Below are 24,536 nucleotides of genomic sequence, written 5' to 3'. Positions count from 1 at the left end.
AATCTAGTAAGCTTTTCAAAACAGTCGGTCTCTTAGCTGCACGCTTTGATTTGACCAAACTACGATTATATTACTACAATTAATTACTACAAAATTAGTTTTTTGGACCCAAATCTGAAATCCAAAAAAACATGATATACTCCTTATAAAAAATGAGAAAATGGGTCAAAAAATAAATTTCCTTTTGAATGATGCAGATCGTTGGCAAATCTAGTAAGCTTTTCAAAACAGTCGGTCTCTTAGCTGCACGCCTTGATTTGACCAAACTACGATTAAAAAACCACAACAAAATTAGTTTTTTGGACCCAAATCTGAAATCCAAAAAAACATGATATACCCCCTTATAAAAAATGAGAAAATGGGTCAAAAAATAAATTTCCTTTTGAATGATGCAGATCGTTGGCAAATCTAGTAAGCTTTTCAAAACAGTCGGTCTCTTAGCTGCACGCCTTGATTTGACCAAACAACGATTAAAAAACCACAACAAAATTAGTTTTTTGGACCCAAATCTGAAATCCAAAAAAACATGATATACCCTCTTATAAAAAATGAGAAAATGGGTCAAAAAATAAATTTCCTTTTGAATGATGCAGATCAGGAAAAACAGCGAAAAACAATATTTTTAACTTTAGTCTTTAGATTTAAGAATACCAGAATACTATTTTATGATATCGCAGAGAGTTATATTTAAGGCCAGCTAGTTAATCGGTTTAAATTACAGATGCTTAATTAATCAGGTAACCATTGAAACGTCAGTCTAACTCAGGCTCAGTCCTCACTCCCGCTCACGGCCTTCTTAACCTTCTTCTTAGGAGGCATCTCATACGTTTCAGCCTTATCAGCCTTCTTAGCCTGCTTCTTGAGGTAGTCGCTCTTGTCGAGATTGTTCTGGAAGAAGGTGGTCTCCTTGCGAGCCTGCGAGACCTCGGTGTGCAGGCGCTGCTTGTGCACCGCCTGCTCGTAGTTCATGCGCTCGGTGAGGTGCACCCACTTGAAGCGCGGGAGATATTTCATGCTCCACAGCGAGTCGTAGAACTGTGACTTCTTGCGCGTGGAGATCTTCGAGTTGTTCAGCACGGTGGCGAGGAACTTGGCGATCCCCTTCGACTCGAACTCTACCCAGCCCTCGGTGAAGTGGATGTTGTAGCGCTTGCGCTTGTTCTTCTTGGCCTTGGCACCTGCGAAAATAGATAGTTCAAATTAATCGGAGGAGCCCTATAAAGAATACTTTTTGTTGCACTCACTCGACAGCTTCTCCGGCTGCAGGTAAACTCTTCCGATTTTTCCGTACTCTCCTAGGATTTCGCGCAGGCGGGTCACATTCATGTGCTTGGGAATATTAGATATGTAAATAATGCCCCTCTTGGCCTTTTTGGCGGGCTTGACGCGAGTGGATCTGGAGCCGTTCTTGAAGTTGGCCAGGTCCATTTCATCGTCGTCTTCCGAGGAAATAGGCAGCTCTGCGTCCTGTTCCTTTGGCTTCGGCTTGGTGCGATCGGATTTGGATCCGTTCTTAAAGTTGGCAATATTTGTATCATCAGCGTCATCCGAGGAAGCACCACGTTCCTCCGGCTCTAAGTCAGACTCATCCGAAGGTTCGTTCTCCGGCTCCGACTCACTAAATACAGCCTTCTTCGGCTTTTTCCCGTTTTTGGCCAGGTCCATTTTGTTGTCTTTAGACAAAGCCAGATTTTTATAATCGGCGTCATCAGAGGAAGCACCACGTTCCTCCGGTTCTAAGTCAGACTCATCCGAAGATTCGTTCTCCGGCTCCGACTCACTAAATACAGCCTTCTTCGGCTTTTTCCTGTTTTTGGCCAGGTCCATTTTGATGTCTTTAGACAAAGCCAGATTTTTATAATCGGCGTCATCCGAGGAAGCACCACGTTCCTCCGGCTCTAAGTCAGACTCATCCGAAGGTTCGTTCTCCGGCTCCGACTCACTCAATACAGCCTTCTTCGGCTTTTTCCCGTTTTCGGCGAGGCCCATTTTATTGTCTTTAGACAAAGCCAGATTTTTATAATCGGCGTCATCCGAGGAAGCACCACGTTCCTCCGGCTCTAAGTCAGACTCATCCGAAGGTTCGTTCTCCGGCTCCGACTCACTCAATACAGCCTTCTTCGGCTTTTTCCCGTTTTCGGCGAGGCCCATTTTATTGTCTTTAGACGAAGCCAGATTTTTATAATCGGCGTCATCAGAGGAAGCACCACGTTCCTCCGGCTCTAAGTCAGACTCATCCGAAGGTTCGTTCTCCGGCTCCGACTCACTCCATACAGCCTTCTTCGGCTTTTTCCCGTTTTCGGCGAGGCCCATTTTATTGTCTTTAGACGAAGCCAGATTTTTATAATCGGCGTCATCAGAGGAAGCACCACGTTCCTCCGGCTCTAAGTCAGACTCATCCGAAGGTTCGTTCTCCGGCTCCGACTCACTCCATACAGCCTTCTTCGGCTTTTTCCCGTTTTCGGCGAGGCCCATTTTATTGTCTTTAGACAAAGCCAGATTTTTATAATCGGCGTCATCAGAGGAAGCACCACGTTCCTCCGGCTCTAAGTCAGACTCATCCGAAGGTTCGTCCTCCGGCTCCGACTCACTCCATACAGCCTTCTTCGGCTTTTTCCCGTTTTCGGCGAGGCCCATTTTATTGTCTTTAGACAAAGCCAGATTTTTATAATCGGCGTCATCCAAGGAAGCACCGCGTTCCTCCGGCTCTAAGTCAGACTCATCCGAAGGTTCGTTCTCCGGCTCCGACTCACTCAATACAGCCTTCTTCGGCTTTTTCCCGTTTTTGGCCAGGTCCATTTTGTTGTCTTTAGACAAAGCCAGATTTTTATAATCGGCGTCATCAGAGGAAGCACCTCGCTCCTCCGGTTCTAAGTCAGACTCATCCGAAGATTCGTTCTCCGGCTCCGACTCACTAAATACAGCCTTCTTCGGCTTTTTCCCGTTTTCGGCGAGGCCCATTTTATAGTCTTCAGACGTGGCCAGATTTTTATAATCGGCGTCATCCGAGGAAGCACCACGTTCCTCCGGCTCTAAGTCAGACTCATCCGAAGGTTCGTTCTCCGGCTCCGACTCACTCAATACAGCCTTCTTCGGCTTTTTCCCGTTTTCGGCGAGGCCCATTTTATAGTCTTCAGACGTGGCCAGATTTTTATCATCGGTGTCAGCCGAGGAAGTGCCATGTTCCTCCGGCTCTAAGTCAGACTCATCCGAAGGTTCCTTCTCCGGCTCCGACTCATTTAAAGAAGCCTTCTCAGACTCCGACTGACTCGAAGAAGCCTCCGCCACCTGCTCTTCTTTAAAGTTTAAATATAGTATTTCTGAGTCGTTATCCGAGTCAGACTCATCCGAATTTTCAGTCTCCGCCTCCGACTCACTCAAATAGCCCTTCCACGGCTTTTTTACGTTATTAAATTTTCCCAGATCCGTTTTGTCGTCATCCGACGAAGCGTCCTGTTCCTCCGGCTCTGAGTCGGACTCATACGCAAGTTCATTTTCCGGCTCCGACTCACCCGAGGTTGCCTCCTCCGGCCCCGTTCCATTTCTTCCGTTGCCCAGCTTAATTATTTCGTCGTCATCGGAAGAAGCGTCCTGTTCCTCCGGCTCTATGTCGGACTCATCCGAAGGTTCCTGCTCCGGCTCAGAGTCACTCGAAGGTTCCTCCTCCGGCGTTTCTGACTCATCCGAAGGTTCCTTCTCCGGCTCCGACTCACTCAATGATGCCTCCTCCGACTCGGACTCCTCCATTTCTATGGGAGCCGGTTGTTGCTTTGGCTTTTTGTTCTTTTTCACTTTTAGCATTTTCAGTTAGAATATTTTCAGTCTGCGTTCTATAGTCAGAATTATATTTTACGTTTGAAATCTCCTGCGACGCTTGTAGAGATGAGTATTTTTCGCTGACAGCAACCGACGATAGTTCGTTGGGCTATCGATTGTATAGATGGTGAATGGCTTGCAATTAATTCGATAGTATCGCAATAGAATCGAAAGTTAGTCAAAAATCGTAAACATCGATAGTGTCGTTATCGATAGTTCTTACCGTGTCGAGCCGTATTTTAATTTTGATCATCGTTTTCTAACGGACAAAATAAACTCATCTCTATGCCGGGAAAGTGAACTTTCTTCAACATTCTCTACAATTTCAATTCCTTTTTTAATAATAATACTAATGTATGTAAAAATAATCTGTTGCCTTAAATCGAATATCACTAAATTCTTTAATTTGTATTTCACCATAATAAAAGTCTTTGGAACTTCATTTGACAACCACTCGGTCGGTCTCTTAGCTGCACGCCTTGATTTGACAAAACTACGATTAAAAAACCACAAAATAAAAGAGTTTTTTGGACCCAAATCTGAAATCCAAAAAAACATGATATACTCCTTATAAAAAATGAGAAAATGGGTCAAAAATAAATTTCCTTTTGAATGATGGACCCAAATCTGGAATCCAAAAAAACATGATACACCCCCTTATAAAAAATGAAAAAATGGGTCAAAAAAAAATTTCCTTTTGAATGATGCAGATCGTTGGCAAATCTAGTAAGCTTTTCAAAACAGTCGGTCTCTTAGCTGCACGCCTTGATTTGACCAAACTACGATTAAAAAACCACAACAAAATTAGTTTTTTGTACCCAAATCTGAAATCCAAAAAAACATGATATACCCCCTTATAAAAAATGATAAAATGGGTCAAAAAATAAATTTCCTTTTGAATGATGGACCCAAATCTGAAATCCAAAAAAACATGATATACTCCTTATAAAAAATGAGAAAATGGGTCAAAAAATAAATTTCCTTTTGAATGATGCAGATCGTTGGCAAATCTAGTAAGCTTTTCAAAACAGTCGGTCTCTTAGCTGCACGCCTTGATTTGACCAAACTACGATTAAAAAACCACAACAAAATTAGTTTTTTGGACCCAAATCTGAAATCCAAAAAAAAAACATGATATACCCCCTTATAAAAAATGAAAAATGAAAATGGGTCAAAAAATAAATTTCCTTTTGAATGATGCAGATCGTTGGCAAATCTAGTAAGCTTTCCAAAACAGTCGGTCTCTTAGCTGCACGCCTTGATTTGACCAAACTACGATTAAAAAACCACAAAAAAATTAGTTTTTTGGACCCAAATCTGAAATCCAAAAAAACATGATATACTCCTTATAAAAAATGAGAAAATGGGTCAAAAAATAAATTTCCTTTTGAATGATGCAGATCGTTGGCAAATCTAGTAAGCTTTCCAAAACAGTCGGTCTCTTAGCTGCACGCCTTGATTTGACCAAACTACGATTAAAAAACCACAAAAAAATTAGTTTTTTGGACCCAAATCTGAAATCCAAAAAAACATGATATACTCCTTATAAAAAATGAGAAAATGGGTCAAAAAATAAATTTCCTTTTGAATGATGCAGATCGTTGGCAAATCTAGTAAGCTTTTCAAAACAGTCGGTCTCTTAGCTGCACGCCTTGATTTGACCAAACTACGATTAAAAAACCACAACAAAATTAGTTTTTTGGACCCAAATCTGAAATCCAAAAAAAAAAACATGATATACCCCCTTATAAAAAATGAAAAATGAAAATGGGTCAAAAAATAAATTTCCTTTTGAATGATGCAGATCGTTGGCAAATCTAGTAAGCTTTCCAAAACAGTCGGTCTCTTAGCTGCACGCCTTGATTTGACCAAACTACGATTAAAAAACCACAAAATAAGAGTTTTTTGGACCCAAATCTGAAATCCAAAAAAACATGAAAATGAAAAAAATGGGTCAAAAAATAAATTTCCTTTTGAATGATGCAGATCAGGAAAAACAGCGAAAAACAATATTTTTAACTTTAGTCTTTAGATTTAAGAATACCAGAATACTATTTTATGATATCGCAGAGCGTTATATTTAAGGCCAGCTAGTTAATCGGTTTAAATTACAGATGCTTAATTAATCAGGTAACCATTGAAACGTCAGTCTAACTCAGGCTCAGTCCTCACTCCCGCTCACGGCCTTCTTAACCTTCTTCTTAGGAGGCATCTCATACGTTTCAGCCTTATCAGCCTTAGCAGCCTTCTTAGCCTGCTTCTTGAGGTAGTCGCTCTTGTCGAGATTGTTCTGGAAGAAGGTGGTCTCCTTGCGAGCCTGCGAGACCTCGGTGTGCAGGCGCTGCTTGTGCACCGCCTGCTCGTAGTTCATGCGCTCGGTGAGGTGCACCCACTTGAAGCGCGGGAGATATTTCATGCTCCACAGCGAGTCGTAGAACTGTGACTTCTTGCGCGTGGAGATCTTCGAGTTGTTCAGCACGGTGGCGAGGAACTTGGCGATCCCCTTCGACTCGAACTCTACCCAGCCCTCGGTGAAGTGGATGTTGTAGCGCTTGCGCTTGTTCTTCTTGGCCTTGGCACCTGCGAAAATAGATAGTTCAAATTAATCGGAGGAGCCCTATAAAGAATACTTTTTGTTGCACTCACTCGACAGCTTCTCCGGCTGCAGGTAAACTCTTCCAATTTTTCCGTACTCTCCTAGGATTTCGCGCAGGCGGGTCACATTCATGTGCTTGGGAATATTAGATATGTAAATAATGCCCCTCTTGGCCTTTTTGGCGGGCTTGACGCGAGTGGATCTGGAGCCGTTCTTGAAGTTGGCCAGGTCCATTTCATCGTCGTCTTCCGAGGAAATAGGCAGCTCTGCGTCCTGTTCCTTTGGCTTCGGCTTGGTGCGATCGGATTTGGATCCGTTCTTAAAGTTGGCCATATTTGTATCATCGGCGTCATCCGAGGAAGCGCTATGTTCCTCCGGCTCTAAATCAGACACATCCGAAGGTTCGTTCTCCGGCTCCGACTCATCGGAAGAAGCGTCCTGTTCCTCCGGCTCTATGTCGGACTCATCCGAAGGTTCCTGCTCCGGCTCAGAGTCACTCGAAGGTTCCTCCTCCGGCGTTTCTGACTCATCCGAAGGTTCCTTCTCCGGCTCCGACTCACTCAATGATGCCTCCTCCGACTCGGACTCCTCCATTTCTATGGGAGCCGGTTGTTGCTTTGGCTTTTTGTTCTTTTTCACTTTTAGCATTTTCAGTTAGAATATTTTCAGTCCGCGTTCTTTAGTCAGAATTATATTTTACGTGTGAAGTCTCCTGCCACGCTTGTAGAGATGAGTCTTTTTCGCTGACAGCAACCGACGATAGTTCGTTGGGCTATCGATTGTATAGATGGTGAACTGTCAATAGTACGACCGATAACATCGATGGTTGGGAGCCGTAAATGGCTTGCAATTAATTCGATAGTATCGCAATAGAATCGAAAGTTAGTCAAAAATCGTAAACATCGATAGTGTCGTTATCGATAGTTCTATTTACCGTGTCGAGCCGTATTTTAATTTTGATCATCGTTTTCTAACGGACAAAATAAACTCATCTCTATGCCGGGAAAGTGAACTTTCTTCACATTCTCTACAATTTCAATTCCTTTTTTAATAATAATACGGAAAGGAAGTCGTTATTTAATACTATTTGTTTAACAGGGCAGAAGTATCAGAAGATGTATGTAAAAATAATCTGTTGCCTTAAATCGAATATCACTAAATTCTTTAATTTGTATTTCATCATAATAAATGTCTATGGAACTTCATTTGACAACCACTTCAATGTGATTATTGAAATGTTTAATTGTTCGATCTTTAATTATCCCACATTAATTGATTTAAATATAACAGATTCCAGCCATTTTGCCTCGGTGGCCTGAGAACTACGCTTCTGGCTTCTCGGAATCAGCGACACCAGCCAGCACAGACTCCTTGCTGATCTCCAGGAACGAGGCCTGCGACATCTCGGTGTCGTCCTCCTCCTCTTCGATTTCCATCTCGAAAATGGTCATCTTCCGCTTGCGATCGGAGAGCACGGTGGCCACCTTCCTGCTTCCCGAGACGGCTAGCATGTCGCACAGGCCGTCCAGTCCCTTGAAGGCGGCGCCATCGACTACATCATGTATGCTGTGCGTAACGGTGGCGTCCTTCAGCTTGACCAGCGGCCCCATTTGATGCTGGGTGCACTGGTTCCTCGCCGCACTCAGCGAGAATTGTATAAAGAAGCTATGCGGCCGCATGCCGGACACTGCGCTCGTAGACTGGGCGAGAATCGAGAGCGAGGACTCGTTGTAAAACTGTAGGTCGACGAAGCGCAGGTTATAGAAGTCTTCGTGGGCGGGTGAGAACATGCCCGGCTCCAGTTGAATCCGGGTGCAACGCACCAGGCCATCGCCCGCGCGACTAACCTCCAGGATCATGGCCTCCTGCCAGCTGATGGTGCAGGCCAACATGTCACTCCTGGAGGCCTCGTTGACGTAATAGCTGCAGGTCACAAATTCCCGATCCTCTAGCCCTTCGCCGGGCTCCATGGGCGGCAGGTCGTTGCATATCACCGCGGAGGAGAGCTTGAAGCTCCCGCTTATGCTCTCCGTGGGCTTGTGGAACACCGCATCGATGGCGTTGAACATCTTGTCGCGCTGCTGCACGAGCGACAGATTCTTGTCGTGCGGCACAAACAGTTTGCAGTCATTCAGGCACTCGTTCTCGGCCACCATCTCCTCCCACAGCTGGCTTGGATCCCTGGTGTAGGGCTGGGTCAGGTATGCATTGTCCAGATACTGACCCACCCGCTCCAGATTGAATTTGCTGCGAGCAGGTGGCGGCGTGTCGGAGAGCGGCTCCACATCGTCCTCATCATCGCTGCGGTCGTCCAGCTCTGGCTCCATGGAGCACAGAAAGTCGGCCATGGCTATGTTCTCCTCCTCGGTGAGCACCAGGTCGTCGGGAATCTCCTGATGAGACAGGCGAAGTATCGTGAATATCATCCACGCGTGGAAGAGCTTCATGTCGTACACCAACGTGTCGATTGTTCGCTGCAGTTCGTGAACTTTGAGGACGAAAGCTCCACAGGCCCGCATGGCCTCGTTGGCCACATCGGGGGAGATGAGGGACTAAGGGAGAGATGGTGAGGGGGTAAACGAGAAACATAAGACATGGATAACCAACCTCAAAGAAGTGCGACATGCGACCGAATCCCGCGATCGTGTTGAGGAAGTAGAACATGTTAACGGCCGACCCGTTCAGCTGCTTGAACACCAGGCCCTGCAGGTTGCTCAGACTCAGGTCCACCGAGTTGGCGACCTTCTTGAAGCCCTTCTCGGACAGAGTCCTAAAGGTGAGGGGGATGGCTGGGATGAGCATGTGGTTCGGCCAATAGGCGGGCAACTCACTCGAACAAAAACTCCTCCACCTCCAAGGTGGCGAATCCAAAGACGTGCAGCTCCAGGAAGTGAGCCGAGATCAGTCCGTAGGGCTGTGAGTTGGCGTACTTCGTGAGCTTGTTGTCCATCTCCAGCTGCACCGTCTCCCAGGCCTCCGTCAAACATTGCTGCGTGTCATTTATGTAGCTGTGCGCAGAACAATAAATTACAATGGGTCGTAGCACGGCTCACTAGGCAAAACAATTACTTCTTAGTTTCCAGAATGTGGGCACAATGCGTGGCCAGTTCCAGCATGGGTGCCATGCACTCCTGCAGCACCTGGTTGTGAAAGTGCAGCATCTTCAGCTCCTGTCCGTCCCTCAACAGAGCGTAGATGGCATTGAAGTCTCCGTTGAGTCGCACATCGTACACATCAAACTGCTCCGGGTGCAGGATATGCTGGGTGAGATCAATGCTGCCCGCCTGTAGGGCTCCAAGGAGCAGTAGGTGCACCTTGCCGCTGCGCATGATCACCACCAGGAAGCAGGGCGATCCCTTAGGAAAGGACTTCTGGTCTAGGGTTTTCAGGCAGGGATCGATGTTGGTCAGCGGCTGCAGCTTGGGCAGGAACCTTCTATGCTTGTCCTTGGCATTGCAAGTGTAGGTGCCTGTAATAGCAGGAAGTTCCCTATGAGATCGATGATCCCCAGTTGCAGAGTGGGCTGCCACCTTACCTAGGTTCTCCTGCGCGTTGATGGCCTTGCTGAAGTATACCTTCTTGATGTCGTCCTCGTAGATAAGGCCCGAGATGATAGTCTCACTTTCGGCGTCCAGGAGCGCCACCTTGCCGTTGCTGTACCCGACGGCCAGGAGGGTTTCGTCCATCTGCCAGCTGAGGGAGCGCACTCGCACATCCTCGCCGGGCGTGGGAAAGGTGACAATCTTCTGCCAGTTCAGCCGCTGGATGACCACCTCGCCTGTCCAAATGGAAGAGGGGAAAACGCGTGAGTCCCTTTGGGCCACCAGGTGCTCCTCCAGAGACACTCACCCTTCTCCGTTCCGTAGGCAATCAGGTCCATCTTGTTGTTCCACTCCATGCGCTCCACAATGCAGGACATGTTGCGGGCGCCCAGCAGCTTCATGGAGCTCGTTTGGGACATCGTTCCACGCTAGGATTTGTCCGCGCTCATCAAAAGTGAAAATCAAATGGTAGTCTTGTTTGTAGTTTACACTTTGCCGGCGGCTATCGGAGGTCAATCGATTGCCGCCAGCTATCGATAACATAGAGATGACCGAGAAAAAATAGATTTTTTAAATGGGTTTTCTAATGTTATATTTTTTAAGGTTTTATAAAGTAAAACAAATTACAAACATCTTTGAAGTGTATATGTCGCGGGATTTCTAAAGTTCGGAGTGCGGAAGGATGAGTTTTAAGACCATTGACTTGATTAAATGTGTAGTTAAACCCTATATTGCCAATAAGAATTACATAGTTAAAGCTTTTATTTACTAAAAAAAAACATTTCAAAACTAAAACATCTTATCAATGTTCGTAGGGCATTCTTAAAATTAAACCATTTTAAATAAAACTTAATTCATTGAATTGATTAAATGTGTATTTAAAATCTATATTGCCAATAAGAAATACATAGGTCAGGGTTACAGCAATTTAAAGGTAGAGAAGAACTGTCTTAACATTTAATATACTTTTCTAACTTCTAAAGAGATTTCCATAAAAGCTCAAGTATATACAATCATTCTTAGTATAAACATTTAGGGTTTTTCTAATGCATGTGCATCACTTTTTTATTCATACAAATGCTTGATTTCTTAACACTCTACAAATGTTTACGTTTTTTTAGTAACAACTGAAAATGAAAAGGTATCTAGGCAAAAAAATAAAATGAAGCAAGCTGAATTAAGAGATTACAAGGAACTTAACAACTGCCTTTCGTAAGAGTAGATAAAAACCTGGCCATTAAGGAGCCAAGTGGGCAGCACAATTGGCGTCTTTTGATTTCCGCAGGGAAAGATTGCCAAATAAAGAATGTGCAAACTTTGTTACTTTACAGTGGTAAAAAAATTGATTACGGGATGGTCAGGATCCCTAACTTAAGCCGATCAACGTCGCTCCCCTTTGTCCGTAACCAACATACAAATACGGACAAATTTGTACGTCAGGACTATTGTATTTCACACTACAAAGGATGTGCTCCTACAACGTTCAGGGGATTCGAAATTAAAAAGGTGTTGTTTAAAAAAAAGCCGCATTTCAACTTACAAATTAAGTATGTACTACTGCGGAACGAATCTCCGCCATTACTTCTGTTAATCGAACGTGTTAAGCTTAAAGGCTACGCTACCAAATATGTGTATATCGTATGTTTGTTAAGACGGCGTTTGTGCAAGCACACAAGCGGGTAAGTCCGGAGCAGCCGTCCGCAACTAGTCATCGGCGTCCGGCTGGCCGTTGTCCAACTCGCTGCTCTCCTCCGGCTTGGCGTTTTCGTCCTGGTTGAGGCTTCCGACGGGGCTGGCAGGTTCGGGTTCCTCCTCGTCGCCGCCATCGGCGTTGCTGCCGCCGCCGGTGGTACCCACGCTGCCGGGAGCCGTGTCGTCGCCGGCGCCACTGCCACCGGCCGAGCCCAATCCGCCGGAGGAGACCAGATTGCCGGAGTTGCCGTTGCCGTTGCCATTGCCGCTGCCCGTGTGCCAGGTGAGGCGCTCTTCGTAGAACTGGATGACCACCTGGGGGCAACGGATATTCGCCAGTTTGGCGGGCACCAGGTCGGCGTGGTCGCTGCCCTTCCACTTCATCAGGAACATGAGGTGGCCGGACGAGTCGGTGGCGCCCAGGATCTTCGATGGCTCCAGGCCGCGCTCGAAGCCAATCAGCTTCTTCTGCTCCTCGGTGTCGTCCTCCAGGAAGCTCTTGCGCTTGCTGCGGATGGAGTCGGGCGTGGAGGAGGTGGACAGGCGCTTCTTGGTCTCCTTCTTGTTGTTCTTCAGGGACTCCTCGAAGTTGGCTATCAGATCGGGGCAGTCGAGGTTCTCCACCGGCTCCCAAGTGTTCTCGCTGCGCGGGTAGCCCTTCCACTTCAGGTAGTACTCCGTGCGCCCGTTCACCGTCCGCTTGTCCTCCACGCGTTCCACTGAGAATTCGGCCATGGCTTCCGTTTATTTGTCTTTTTTATTGCGTGTTTTTGTTATTTTCTTGGCGTCCCAACACAAAATCTATTTATACGTGATTTTAGGCGGTGGAAGAAGAAGAGCTGGGGATGCACAACTCCTCGGCTGCGGACTATCGATAGCTATCGGTCGCGACGGCACAGCAGGTGCTGTTTGCAGGTTAAAAAGGACTAATGGGTTCACAAAGCGTGCGAGTATTGTATATATTATTTTTTAAAACATTTTTAAAAGTAATATGTATTAAATAAATATTAAATTTAATTTTTCATTGTCTGCGCTTTAAAAATTGGTAATCAGTGCCACCTCTAGCTGTCATCGATACCCCACCTCTCACAATCGATAACCGGCCGTTGCGTTGCACGTGCGCTTGTTTTTAAAGAAATAAACAATAATTACCAAGAAGCACTCAACACAAATAGGAAAAAATGGGAGAGTTTATAGCTGAAATGCAGGAGCGCCTGCTGCCGGAGTACGAGCAGATGAAGAACTATAGTGTATTCACCGCAGACCAAGTCAGGTGAGTGGTTCACCCAACTTTCCAGTCTGGGCGCTGCAACTTATTGCTCCTTCTTGCAGAGAAATCGTCAGCCGAAGGGAACGCCTGTTCCTGAAGATCAACAGGAGCCACCAGAGCATCACCGACTACCTGGAGTTCATTCTGTACGAGAAGCACATGCACCTGACGATCGAGGACAAGGAGAAGAAGATGCACGTGAAGCTCACTGGTCTGAAGACCTCCATAGCCACGCGGATTATGCGGCTGTACAGGGAGGCCCTGGACAAGTTCACGCACGACAGACGGCTGTGGAGCAACTGGATCAAGTTCAGCAAGAAGTCCAATCCCGTCGAGGTGGCGGGCATCTACGAGAAGATGCTGCTGGTGGGTATTTGCCGGCCTGCTCACTTTCGCTACTAATTCACTTTCCAAACTATAGTACCATGGCGACGTGCCGGACTATTGGGTGGACGCCGCCTTGTGGCTATACGAATATAATCGTCTCAACATCGACAGAGTCAAGGACATCCTGCTGCGCGGCCTGCAGCGACATCCCGATTCCCCGGCCCTCAACAAGTGCTTCTTTGACATTATGCTGAAGGAGGCTGCCCTGGGCAACAACGAACGCAACCTGGCCGAGAACACACTCTCCGAGCAGGACATCAAGCTGGAACGCGTGGAGGCAGTCTACCGCAACAGCATGGCCAACATCACCCAACTGGACTACTTCGTAAAGCTGCTGGAGAGCTGCGAAGATCACCAGGAGCTGACGGGCAAGCTGCAGAGACTGATAATCGATGACATGCAGGAGAAGTTTCCGCGAGAGCCGGGCTTGTGGGACCTGCTCGCCCAGCGGGAGCTGCGCGGCTTTCATTTGGGTGACTTGGAGGACGAGGACCTGGACACCAGCGATGAAGAGCCGGCCAGCAAGAAATCCCGCTCCGTAAATGCCCGCTCGCTGAAGCGACGCATTCAGCTCTGCGTCACGGTGTACAAGTCGGCGGTGGAGGAGCTGCAAACGCCGGAGATGTGGAACATGTACTTGGATGCCATGCTGGCCCTGAATACCGATGGCAAGTCGGAGCGTATCCTCAAACAGCAGTGTCTGGCGGATGCTTTGCAAGCGGGCCATCGCTCCCAGATGATGGGGGTGAAACACTACGCCATTCTAAGGAAAATGCTTTGCACTGCGCCCGGAGGAAGGGAGGCGGCGGTCACCATTCTCACAGAGGCCCTCAAGAACGATTCGTCTGTGGAGATGCACGAGCTGCTGTTGGCCACGCACATCCAAAGCGACAGTGAGCCGCTAATCTTTGAGATGTTCAACAAGATCCAAAAAAGCATGGGCAGTGAGGCGTTGCCGCTGTGGCGTAGTATCATTCTGTACTATAATACCCGGCAGGACCAGTTGGGCGCACGCCGGCTGGACGAGATCTACGGCCTGGCCTGCAAGGCCGCGTGGCCGGAGTTTGCCGAGCTGCGGTGCGACTACATTCGCTATTTGTGGCGGGAGCGGTCCATCGAGGAGGCGCGCAAGGAGTACGCCAAGCTGGCCATCCAGCCGCCCATGTCGCTGACGCTGCACCGTCAAATGGTCCAGCTGGAGTCCAGTGCGGCAGTTCTCGTGAGTTTTACTCTCTTCTTTTTGTTTTACAATAGCTATTTTCTTGATGAACTAACTCGATTTCTTACTCCCTCGTAGGACCAGGCCAACCTCAAGTACTGGCGAATGTGCTACGACTTCATGGCCTGCTACTTTGGCAAGACGGAGCCTCGTGTTTGGGTGGAGTACCTGGCCTTCGAGCGGGACCATGGCGAAACGAAGAACATCGCCCTGCTCACCCAGCGGGCCATCAGCACCCTGGAGCCCCAGTACGTGGCTGCCTTTGAGGCGGAGCGAGCGCTGGCCTATGTGGGCGCTTCCATATAGTCGGTTGAAATATTGCCAGTTTATATCTAGGTCAACTTAGGTTAGGAAATCTTTTTGAAAATCTGCTTCAATGGATTTCGTAGTGAAAATAGAATTGTTAAGATTATTTATAAAAGCTAGTTTAAATTTCTCCCTAAAGTAGGGTGGCAAACATCGTTGAAATAAGTGACAAGTATGCAGAATGGACAAGGATCTGTTGTGTATATATCTTAGGTATTTGTTTGCTTTAAGCAACGCGTTTCGTGTGAAGAACCTGATAAACATCGTTTGGAAGTCCATCATAAACGGCTAAAACCTGACTTATGTTCCAAGGAAATATCCTTTTACCCGTGCGCCGGCGGATGTATCCATAAATCCGAGCTAATTGCGTTTTTCGGAGGTAAACATGGGCATTACTCTGGCTGGCTGACGCCGCTGCCTCGGTCGCCTGCGACTTCGACGCCGCCGTCGACGCCACCGGAGCTTTGGAAGCGAGCGACGACGACGCTTTGGCCAGTTCCCCTGCGTACGCCGTGGAAACAACACGCACCATCGTCACTGTCCGACCCGATCTGATCCCATCCGATCGAAAGCGAAATCTCAATTGTGCGCCATGGAGTTCAACAATCGCCTGTTGCTGAAAATCATCGAGCTGGTGAGTAATTCGTTACACATATGTACGTCTTGAGGGGCTGAATAAATGTGATAGATGTGGTAGCTGCATTTTATAAAAGTATATCAATATTTCAAACTGTCAAGTCTCAGTTAAATAGGTAAATCGGATATGGCACTTGAAGTTCATAAAAATAAAGCATTTTCAGAGTTATAATTCTCACGCAGATGTCATTCGAAAAATATATTATAAAAGCTGCAACCATTGAGATAATGTTTTACACCATATTTGGCTTATTATATTATATATTTGGCTTACAAACTGTAAAATCTTACTGTTGCATTTCATACTTTCTTTGTTGCTATCTTTCCCTGCATTATAACTTTGTGAGTGGTATCGCTGAGAAACATTTATTTGGCCTAAATCAAGCGTCTAGATAGGCTTTTGAAGTCGAATTTTGTTGTGGCAGCTGCGCTTCGCCTAGAAAATGCCGACTGTATACAATGTTTTCTTTATTCTCTACTTGGTGTGAGCGTCTTCTTGCCCCATCCCCGGTTTCAATCAACTTCCTGTTGCGCCTCTAGAGTTTCTGTGTTGTGGTTGTCTTTGGCTAAGATACCCGGTCTTGAGAAGAGCAACCGGTTTTTGGGACCACAACAAGGCACTATGACTTCATTGCCTCTGTTACCTTATTCCCTGGATTTTCTGGGTGCGTAGTTTTGGATTAATGCGTGCTCTCGGCTCAATGATGTCACGACCTCGCCCCGGGGTTTTGTTTTTCGGGGTTCCCAGCGGCATGGAGAAGGCAACCACAATGGCCCAACTTGATGCCGACATTGGATCATTCGAGTCACTTATTTATTTTCCTGCGTTTTTCTAAGGGTAATTGGCTGGCAAATTGTTAACCCCGGTTGCATGTCGGCATTCTAATGTATGGCCAAGCTGCCAGTTTACTGTGTTTGCGCCTCTGATCCAGGGTTTATTTTTGGTCCAAGCGCAAATGACATCATTGCAGCGATTCTGCGAGCTTAAAGAGAGCAGTCCCGCAGCTGAAGATACAGCCGGAATAGGTATATATATATATATATAATATATACCCCCGGGCAGCTTGTCGAGGAGCGAGTATATAACAAGATATCAGGCGATGTATCATGATTTGTTATAATCTAAGAGGTTGTCTGGCTGCCCTAATTAATCGAATTCCCGCGTAATGATTTATTTTTACCCAACTACATGGCTCACAATCTGTTGTTAACTAGCACAGTATTTAAAATACTTTTCAATGCATACTATATCTTCCAAATATCCTCAGTACAACGTATGGTATAAATGGCGTCTTGGGAAAGTTCTTATCTCAATGCAGAGACCTGCTGACATACTTATTGCGGAGTAATCTTCACTCTGGTCGCTCTTATTGAGGCCGGGTTAATGTAAACTCAGGACTGTTTGTATACGAATACTTGTTTACATTTCTGGGACACTTGTTCTAACTCAGGCTTGCCTATTTAGAAATCTCAGCCATCAAATATGCAGAATAAGCTTTTTCTTTTATCTGGAACTGAAGGGCTGTTATGGGTTGTATTCCGCAATTTAATTGCACTCCTTTCTTGCGAACTAAGCACTTAAAAATATTAGATGGTGAGTAAGAAATGCTGTTGTTTAATTATAAGTCATCATCTAAAAACGTGGCTGGTGCTCGCTGATCTTGAGCTCGGCTCCCGGGAAATGAGTCAGCCGCGAATCACTGCGATGATCACATCACTCCAAAGCGACCCACTTGTTATATTGTAATGCGGACCATGTCCGCCCATCCCATCCGACCCAGTGCGAGCCTATGGATCCAGTCCCAGCCGAGCCGACCACACCCTCTTTATAAGGCGGGCGTGCTGTCACGTTCGCCACTGCACTTGCTAATCGCAGCTGGGCTAAAACAAAAAGGAAAATCCACACACGGAGGAAATTAAAGTGCACTTTGAGATCAGGACCCTATTTCAAAATCATACGTTCCAAATGCCAAACCATAAATCAAAGTTAAAATTCAATCTCCCAAATCAATACCTTGATCACCTTCTTTATAGGTAGTAGGCAATATTTTTAAATTCTTTAAGTTCAAATCATTTTCTGTTCTGATCCTGGAGAGCAGCGATTGGGACTTTTCAAAGACACGTAAGGATAAAAAACTTAAATAATAACACTCCCTTGATGAAGTTAAGAACGTGTGTTTCTTTCTTAAACAAAATTCAAGTTCTTAAAAAATGCCAGGATTGCTTGTCTCGAACTATATTAAACGATCAATAAGAAAAGGGGTTTAGGTATTTCAAAATGTATTTATTTTTTAATTAAAACTAGAGTTAAAATGTATAATAAATGTAGAGATAAAAAATCAAATAAAAGAGTAGCTCTCAGATTGGAGACTCTTAACCAGGGCTACGTAGATATTTTCAGAGCGAATGCTTATCCGGTACCCATTTTTCGCAGTGCAGCTGGCCACAGCAGCTACCACGATGACCTCATCGTGCACATGGCCGAAAAGCTGGAAAATCTGGCACGCATTACGCATACGCCATGTGCGATCGTCGGAAGGTCGGTTGCATTGGGTAAACAATCGCGGCGAGTCGAATGCCCCCGAATGGCCGATTGGGCCCTGGCTGCTGACTGATTATCCGGCGGGCCGGAGTCGAAAATCAATGGGCAAATAGTGCTGCTCAAATACTGTCTCCTGGGCGGGGGAGCCGCCGGGAGAGATGAAAGCCCGACCCGTCGCTGGCCCTCGACGGTGGAAACCCTCGCCGAGTTCCGGCAACTGGCTCGTAAACACTTTTACGGGCTAATAAACGCCTTAACTGCAAATCGGGCAGGCGCACTTTCTGTTTACTTTGCCGTTGGGCCCCCATCCACGTTTTCTCGCAAATTTATTTAATTGATTTGTGCTCCTCCCCCAATCCCCAGAGCCCCGAAAGTCAATGGCTTGTCAGGTGGCGGGTAATGAATGGCCCATACCAACAGTATCAATTGAAAGGGAACAGGAAAAAGAAGTAAAATTGATCTACCGACGGTTTTTTGGTTCGTTGTTGTCAAAGTGCGAGTGTTTTAGTCGGCAACACGCCCTCGCTGCTTCCCTGGGGGCGTGGCCTGGGTTTTTCCCAGGCATTCGAGGAAATATATGTATAACAAATAAATAAGAACAGCCAAAGTCCAGGGCCCAATCAGCTGGTGTGAATATTATTGTAAATACTACCGCCCCTCAGCGGTAAACAACTCTTAGTCATGCGGAAGCACATATCATAGCTCAGATAATTCGAGGAAAACGCTTATTTTATCTTGTGGTAAAGGGCAAGAGAGGAGGGCCAGAATACAATTACGATTTAAGAACAAAATGAAGCGGCTTAAGTGTTTGAAAACATGGGTCTTTGCTGTTTCTTGAGGGTTTTCTGGGGAACCTGTTATAGAACTTCCTTAAAAGCACTTTCTTACTTATTCCTAGGACTATCCTGAAATCTATATGGGCTTAGACTTTTTCTGGGGAATCTTTCCAATTACGTTCTCATAACTTTCGATTAGACTCAATGGGAGACTCCCTGTATAATTTCTTCCTTAGACTACCCTGAAATACATAAAACAATCTATTAGCTTTCCAAGGAACCTATTATTTTACTTCCTTGTAAGCTTCAATGAGGCCCAGTGGGAGACTCACCTAATGGTTTCCTAGGACCATCCCGAAATACACAAAAGCCACCTATAAATCTATTAATAATACATTAATTGGGTAGAAAACACGTCTATAAGAGCGCACTCCCCGAATAAATGGGTGGTAATGGGCTTCCGCGCTTCGAATTTCGCGATTATTTGGGGGCTAATGTCGCTTTCGGACTCGTATGCCCCATCTCCGGTTTCGGGCGTGACAATAAAACAACAAAGAAGCCGCACTCATTAGGCGGATATAGATAAATGGCCACAGGAGGTGCCTCCCCGTATGGGTGCACCTATAGCCAAGCAAACCCCCTTCAGTTCCGTAAACAAATTATAATTTATGGCGGAGCTGCCGCTGCCTTATTGGGACGTGGATGTGGATGTGGACGTGGCTCGTCTGCCTGCCCTGCCGACCCCTGTACTGACCCAGTGCCCCATTAGTAGCCTCCTTGCATTACAGTGTCCACACGGCTGACCCTGCATCCTGCGCAGGAACTTTTCCGCGAAGCCAATTAGCGGGGTCGTCGCCTAATTGATTGATTGCCGTCGGGTGTGTCGCACTTAGCGGTGGCCCACTGTCGCGTATTGGCCCTCGATGGCTCGTCAATTTGCCGCCCGGCAGTATCGGAATAATTCGATTCCATTTGATAAGCAAATGGGTGTGGGTGTCGCCTTAATTCCGCGGCTTTTGTCGCCATTCTCCGTGGTGATGGGTGATATATGGAGTGCTTTGTGGCAGCTCAGGATGTGACAAGCGAATTTTATTTATGATTTTGATTGCCCCCGTGTTTGTTGGGGCACCCCCCGTAGGAAAACATAATGCTGCGGTTTTAGATCATCGCTCTTTTTATATTATATTAATATTATATAAAACATTCTACTTAATCGGAAAATTAGATCATATTTCGAGCACCAATTGTGAGCTTTCAGCGCTTAACTTCTGGTTGTTTTAACTAACACGCAAAACACGTAAAGCAAAGGGGGAGTACAGAAGCATATGGTCAGAAATAAAAGCCATTAAGTACTTGGCGCGGTTAAAATTATCAGGTCGCTTTTCGACAGCTTTTTGTGCCAGCCCTAAGTGATTTATTCCGTTCGATAGGGTGGATAGGGTGGAAAAGTGAGGAGGAATGTTTGGAGACTGTATCACGTGCACGATTCGAAGGTTCTAGACAAATGAGAGATGAACAGAGGTAAAGAATGTTAGCTTTGAAGATCATTGCTGTATCTGACAGATCCTAACTTCCTGTACCTTATGTTTCTTCCACTTCCTGACTATCTTCTGTGTATCCGTTCGTCCGTATCTGAGTTTGTCCGTTTGTAGTTTGTCCGCAACATTTGTTGAGCACCGAGCTTTTAACTCGCAGGTCTTTATCGTCACGAGCCTGGTCCTGATGGAGAGCATTTCGGAACTGACCTTTATCAGACAGGCGATGGTGGTCTACGGCACTTTAATCGGCTATCTCATCACCTGCTTTGTGATGGCAACAGGTAAAGCACTAACTTTCCTGGAACTCCCCAATGCGTGTCCTGTGTGTAAGTGGTGGATAATTGTGTTTTCCAGGTCATGTGGGTGGCGCCGTTGTGGACAAGCGTCTCGATGTCCTCTTCTCGATCGGCGGCTTTGTGCTGTTCGTGGCCTCGGGCACCATTATCGTGGACCAGTGGCTGGGGCACTGCAAGTCGCAGGAGGAGAAGGAAGCGCTCCTGGTCGTCGGCCTCTTGAGTCTGACCAACGGGGCCGTCTTTGTGGGCGACATGTTCGTTGTGCTGGGCTCTTGAAATAATAGTTGCTAGTTCCTACAATATTTTGTGAAATGAAAATGAATTTATACAATATAGAGAGAATGCTGATAAGATCCTGAAAAAGCTAGTATTAAAAATATAGGCTTTTAGAACCCTAGATGTGATATATAGTGCTCTATACGTACGGTATTTACATATGATATACATATGATAATAGCATATTATATATATGTTATGATATCATATATATATAGATATAGATATATGACATGATGTAACTTTTTCGAATGTTTTCCTAATATATTTACTGTAGCAAACTCCTCTAATGATATCAAATACATCCTTTTTCGCCTCCCCCAGGCCATCGCCATCGCCTGCATTGTGCTGTACGAGACGGTTGGTAACATGTCCTCGCACCCGGTGATTGTGGCCGGAACCATCGGTGGTTACACGGTCATCTGCGGCGTTCTGCTGATCGGTGAGTGCTCCGAGCTGGGGAAGTAGCTGGTGTCCCCTCCTAACTTCTGTTCCGATCTCTTTGAAGGCCACGTGATCAACTCGCTGGTGGAGAAGCGCCTCAACGCCCTGTTCTCGCTGGCCGGATGCCTGCTCTTCGTGGCCTCCGGAGCCCTGGTCATCGACGAGTGGCACGGCGGCATCCTGAACACGGACAGGAAGCGCCAGGCCATCGGCGCCGGGTCCCTGATGATCATCAACGCGGCCGTCTTCCTCCTGGACACCCTCTGCATCTGCCGGACGTAAAGATCGTTCCTCGTTCCGCCCGTCGGCCATTCGCCCATATAAATATTTTTTTTGCCTATCGAATAACTCGTGTTGAGAAACCAACCAGAATCTGTTGTATATGTAAATGTTTTTTTTTATATGTTTCTGTGTACCTCTTACAAGCATTCTAGATATTTATACGTGTCCTAAGCTAATCTCAGAAAACGCACGCAGATTACGTACAGGAATCCATTAAATATATATGTGCACACACACATGCCAGCTATCTGTGGTTATAATATGCTAAGCTCACAACATCTGCCCATGGCTTACATCACCATAATTGCCCCGGCCCCTGCCCCTCCCTCCCGGGGTAATGGGTAATGGGCCGTAATTGGCCAGAGGGCTGAGTTTCTGGGAAAGAGCGGCGGGCCTGACGTCACGTGCCAACTGTTGCAAAATTCAGCGGGCTGCGGTTGAAATTCAAATTCCCACTCCGACCCTGCCCCTGCCCCCAAGGGCTGTCAACTCTCCGCCCTGCGCCATTCCCACAGCCATCGAGCCACTGGAGGGCGTTACCTGGTACTCGTAGCACGCCAGCTCTACCTCTGCTTTCTCGCTTTCCCACAGCAAGTTCATCCCAAGTCAAAGATCTAGCGCTCGTACTCACAGTAATGTGTGAGATGGGCCCTTCATTCACTGCACTATCCGAAGGATGTAATATCGTACTTGGTATCTGAAAGATAGAATCTAACACTTGCTATGGGAAAGTTATAATACAACTTTTGCTATGTGGAGGTCATAATATGATATTTGCTATATTTATATTTTTTATTCACAAGTGAATGTAATGTTCTCTCTTAATTTAATAATTATGTGTTACTTGAGGTAATCCCTTACTATTTGTGCAAGTGTCCCCAGCCTTACTTTGAAACTATGGTATATATGGTTTAGTAACTCGTGTTGTATCTACTGCAGAGCATTGCGTATTCGTTGCTTTCGCCTGAGGGGAAGTCTGCCTCCCCTGCCGCTGTGTTGTTGTCGTGCTGCAAGCTTATTACATTTAAGCAATTTATTTAATTTCTAATTATTTCTTATCATCCGCATGACAACGCTGTGAAAAACTAAACATAAACCCGACACGAGCAGGCGGAAGGAGGTGCCCGTTTTGGCGGAGGAGCCGAGGAAGAATAAGGTCGAGATAGACCGCTTTTAGCCTGCGCGCAGATGCAAAGATACGGAGCTGCCGAGATACAAAGATACAGATGCACATATACGTATACCGCCAAAGACTTGAGACCGCCTTGTGATTTATATTTACTTTTGTTTACATTTAATGTGTGTATTTCCCCCCCCCCCCCCCCCCCCCCCCCTTTTTGCGCTTATTTTTTGTTTAACTATTTCTGTTGGGCCAAATTATTTGCCAAGTCTTCTGAGAGGCCTTAGTTTCTTCGCTGCTCTGGGAAGAATGTAACCTGCTGTTGCGGCTGATTTCTTGCCGCGATTATGGGGCACGATAATTGGGCGCAATTACCAGCGGAGCTGGAAGTTCAAAGTCAGGGTCAAGGGGCGCTCAGTTTTCGCTGTCAAGTTCAACGAGCCGTTTTGGGGGCAACAAAAAACTACATCAATATATACACCTTTTTTGGCAAGAAAGCCCAGTCGACATGGCCAACCAAAAAGAGCAGATCATGGGCTGCGACTTTGAGATCCGCGGCAAGGTTCCGAAAGAGGCCTTCGAGCTGTTCGCAGTGGCTCAGGCCAAGACTCTGGGCCTCCGGGGATTCATCACCCAGGTCTCCGAGGAGAAGTTCAAGGGTCGCCTGGAGGGCGAGGGCAAGGTGATCGATGCCTTCAAGAAGCTGGTCCTGGCCGCCGCCGAGTACGTGCAGGCCATCAAGGAGTTCATCATCAAGAACCTGAAGGTCATCCAGGAGTACACCTACAAGACCTTCGAAATCAAAGTGGAGCAAAAGTAGACCAGCCCGAATTTGAAGGCCAGGCCATAGAACCCAAAAGCACTAGATGTTGGAAAGATCAATTAAAATTTAAAGCTATTATTTATCAAGTATTATTACCCCCGAAAATCTTTTCCTTTTGATCAATACGTTGCTGCTCTATAAATGTGCTTGAGAACATTATAGCTTGGTGGCATAAAAAAAAATAAATAAAAAACAGCTGCAACCCACCTATCGCTTATTCATTAACTTACCCTATCTAAGAGTGATTACAAAACTAGCCATGCTCGAGGAAAATCGCCATACGGGGCGGGCCTCAAAAGAAGTTCGCAAGGCGAGGAACCTGCAGGAATTCCCAGGGGATCATTACGAATTGAATGATTGTGCTGATGGCTGATTTATGCAATTCCCCGAGTGACCCGTGGGACGCCTCCCCAGCGACGGCTTCTTCTAGGGCCGATCGTGACCGCCGAGCTAATGATGTCCGGGCCGCGCAGGGGATAACCTTGTGGCCATCGCCGGTCGGCCGTCATATCGAATCGCATGCCGCGGATCCCAGAGCGCCGATCTTACCGGTTGCTTGGCATGCAAATCGGGGACATGATCGCCGCCTCGACCGACACGATCGGGGTGCTCCGAACATACTCCCAACATGCGCCACGGATGGTTATTTATGCACTCGCGGATGCGACTGCCGACTCGCCACCGGCTCCGAGTGGAGCAGCACTCAGATAATGTATCTGCAATGATATACGGCCGGCTAATCTATCATGGCCCAAGCAACGTTACAATTTTATGGGTCAATTTGCGGACGGCCATTAGCAGACTGAGAGTGTGTGCCACAGGTAGCCAGGTATTCTCCCGGTCCGTGAGCTACACGGAGCCAATCCGACGGCATGGAACCCCTATCTAAGGTAACTATATTGCAAACGGAAACTATTTTGAGTGTCGGTTATAGAAACTAATTCATATGATATGGATCAGTTAGTTTATTATCTC

General features: G+C 46.5%; 8 protein-coding genes and 1 long non-coding RNA gene across 11 annotated transcripts; 5 read left to right on the top strand and 4 right to left on the bottom strand.

Annotated features, from left to right (window-relative positions):
* Positions 1–659: 659 nt before the first annotated feature.
* Positions 660–3,875, bottom strand: LOC108023671 (dentin sialophosphoprotein). 2 transcript variants are annotated; one of them, XM_050888169.1, is made up of 3 exons: positions 2,568–3,875; positions 1,245–2,405; positions 660–1,178 (listed from the first exon to the last, which is right to left on the bottom strand). In XM_050888169.1, exons 1-3 carry the CDS (start codon positions 3,799–3,801, stop codon positions 769–771), a joined length of 2,805 nt encoding a protein of 934 aa, XP_050744126.1. In that variant the 5' UTR covers positions 3,802–3,875; the 3' UTR covers positions 660–768. The 2 variants fall into 2 exon arrangements, with proteins under 2 accessions (XP_050744126.1, XP_016948782.3); XM_017093293.3 differs by having other exon boundaries at positions 1,245–3,875.
* On the top strand, positions 2,685–6,929 carry LOC127011068 (uncharacterized). Its single transcript, XR_007764114.1, has 3 exons — positions 2,685–2,793; positions 2,956–3,053; positions 6,814–6,929. It is a non-coding gene; the product is annotated as an uncharacterized LOC127011068 (long non-coding RNA).
* Positions 5,866–7,159, bottom strand: LOC127011067 (activator of basal transcription 1). The gene is made up of 2 exons (XM_050888173.1): positions 6,463–7,159; positions 5,866–6,396 (listed from the first exon to the last, which is right to left on the bottom strand). Exons 1-2 carry the CDS (start codon positions 7,058–7,060, stop codon positions 5,978–5,980), a joined length of 1,017 nt encoding a protein of 338 aa, XP_050744130.1. The 5' UTR covers positions 7,061–7,159; the 3' UTR covers positions 5,866–5,977.
* Positions 7,160–7,557: 398 nt separating this feature from the next.
* LOC108023727 (anaphase-promoting complex subunit 4) lies at positions 7,558–10,478 on the bottom strand. Of its 2 annotated transcripts, none has more exons than XM_017093365.3 (6): positions 10,262–10,478; positions 9,948–10,190; positions 9,482–9,881; positions 9,250–9,420; positions 9,020–9,182; positions 7,558–8,964 (listed from the first exon to the last, which is right to left on the bottom strand). In XM_017093365.3, exons 1-6 carry the CDS (start codon positions 10,371–10,373, stop codon positions 7,735–7,737), a joined length of 2,319 nt encoding a protein of 772 aa, XP_016948854.1. In that variant the 5' UTR covers positions 10,374–10,478; the 3' UTR covers positions 7,558–7,734. The 2 variants fall into 2 exon arrangements, with proteins under 2 accessions (XP_016948854.1, XP_016948853.1); XM_017093364.3 differs by having other exon boundaries at positions 9,244–9,420; positions 10,262–10,477.
* Positions 10,479–10,811: 333 nt separating this feature from the next.
* Positions 10,812–12,498, bottom strand: LOC108023730 (chromobox protein homolog 3). The gene has a single exon (XM_017093367.3). It carries the CDS (start codon positions 12,379–12,381, stop codon positions 11,659–11,661), a length of 723 nt encoding a protein of 240 aa, XP_016948856.1. The 5' UTR covers positions 12,382–12,498; the 3' UTR covers positions 10,812–11,658.
* A 123-nt stretch (positions 12,499–12,621) lies between these two features.
* On the top strand, positions 12,622–14,934 carry LOC108023750 (U3 small nucleolar RNA-associated protein 6 homolog). Its single transcript, XM_017093388.3, has 4 exons — positions 12,622–12,919; positions 12,979–13,282; positions 13,338–14,522; positions 14,601–14,934. The coding sequence occupies exons 1-4, from the start codon at positions 12,828–12,830 to the stop codon at positions 14,826–14,828; spliced, it is 1,809 nt and encodes a 602-aa protein (XP_016948877.1). The 5' UTR covers positions 12,622–12,827; the 3' UTR covers positions 14,829–14,934.
* Positions 14,935–15,309: 375 nt separating this feature from the next.
* LOC108023677 (uncharacterized) lies at positions 15,310–21,861 on the top strand. The gene is made up of 3 exons (XM_017093299.3): positions 15,310–15,462; positions 21,217–21,334; positions 21,401–21,861. Exons 1-3 carry the CDS (start codon positions 15,421–15,423, stop codon positions 21,616–21,618), a joined length of 378 nt encoding a protein of 125 aa, XP_016948788.1. The 5' UTR covers positions 15,310–15,420; the 3' UTR covers positions 21,619–21,861.
* LOC108023678 (uncharacterized) lies at positions 20,274–21,194 on the top strand. The gene is made up of 2 exons (XM_017093300.3): positions 20,274–20,601; positions 20,675–21,194. The coding sequence occupies exons 1-2, from the start codon at positions 20,505–20,507 to the stop codon at positions 20,890–20,892; spliced, it is 315 nt and encodes a 104-aa protein (XP_016948789.1). The 5' UTR covers positions 20,274–20,504; the 3' UTR covers positions 20,893–21,194.
* A 1,131-nt stretch (positions 21,862–22,992) lies between the features above and the next one.
* Positions 22,993–23,767, top strand: LOC108023676 (acylphosphatase-1). Its single transcript, XM_017093297.3, has one exon. It carries the CDS (start codon positions 23,247–23,249, stop codon positions 23,556–23,558), a length of 312 nt encoding a protein of 103 aa, XP_016948786.1. The 5' UTR covers positions 22,993–23,246; the 3' UTR covers positions 23,559–23,767.
* Positions 23,768–24,536: the final 769 nt, after the last annotated feature.

This window comes from Drosophila biarmipes, chromosome X (assembly GCF_025231255.1).
Source record: "Drosophila biarmipes strain raj3 chromosome X, RU_DBia_V1.1, whole genome shotgun sequence".
NCBI classification, from domain to species: Eukaryota; Metazoa; Arthropoda; class Insecta; order Diptera; family Drosophilidae; genus Drosophila; species Drosophila biarmipes.
This window is presented reverse-complemented; position numbering and strand designations above follow the sequence as displayed.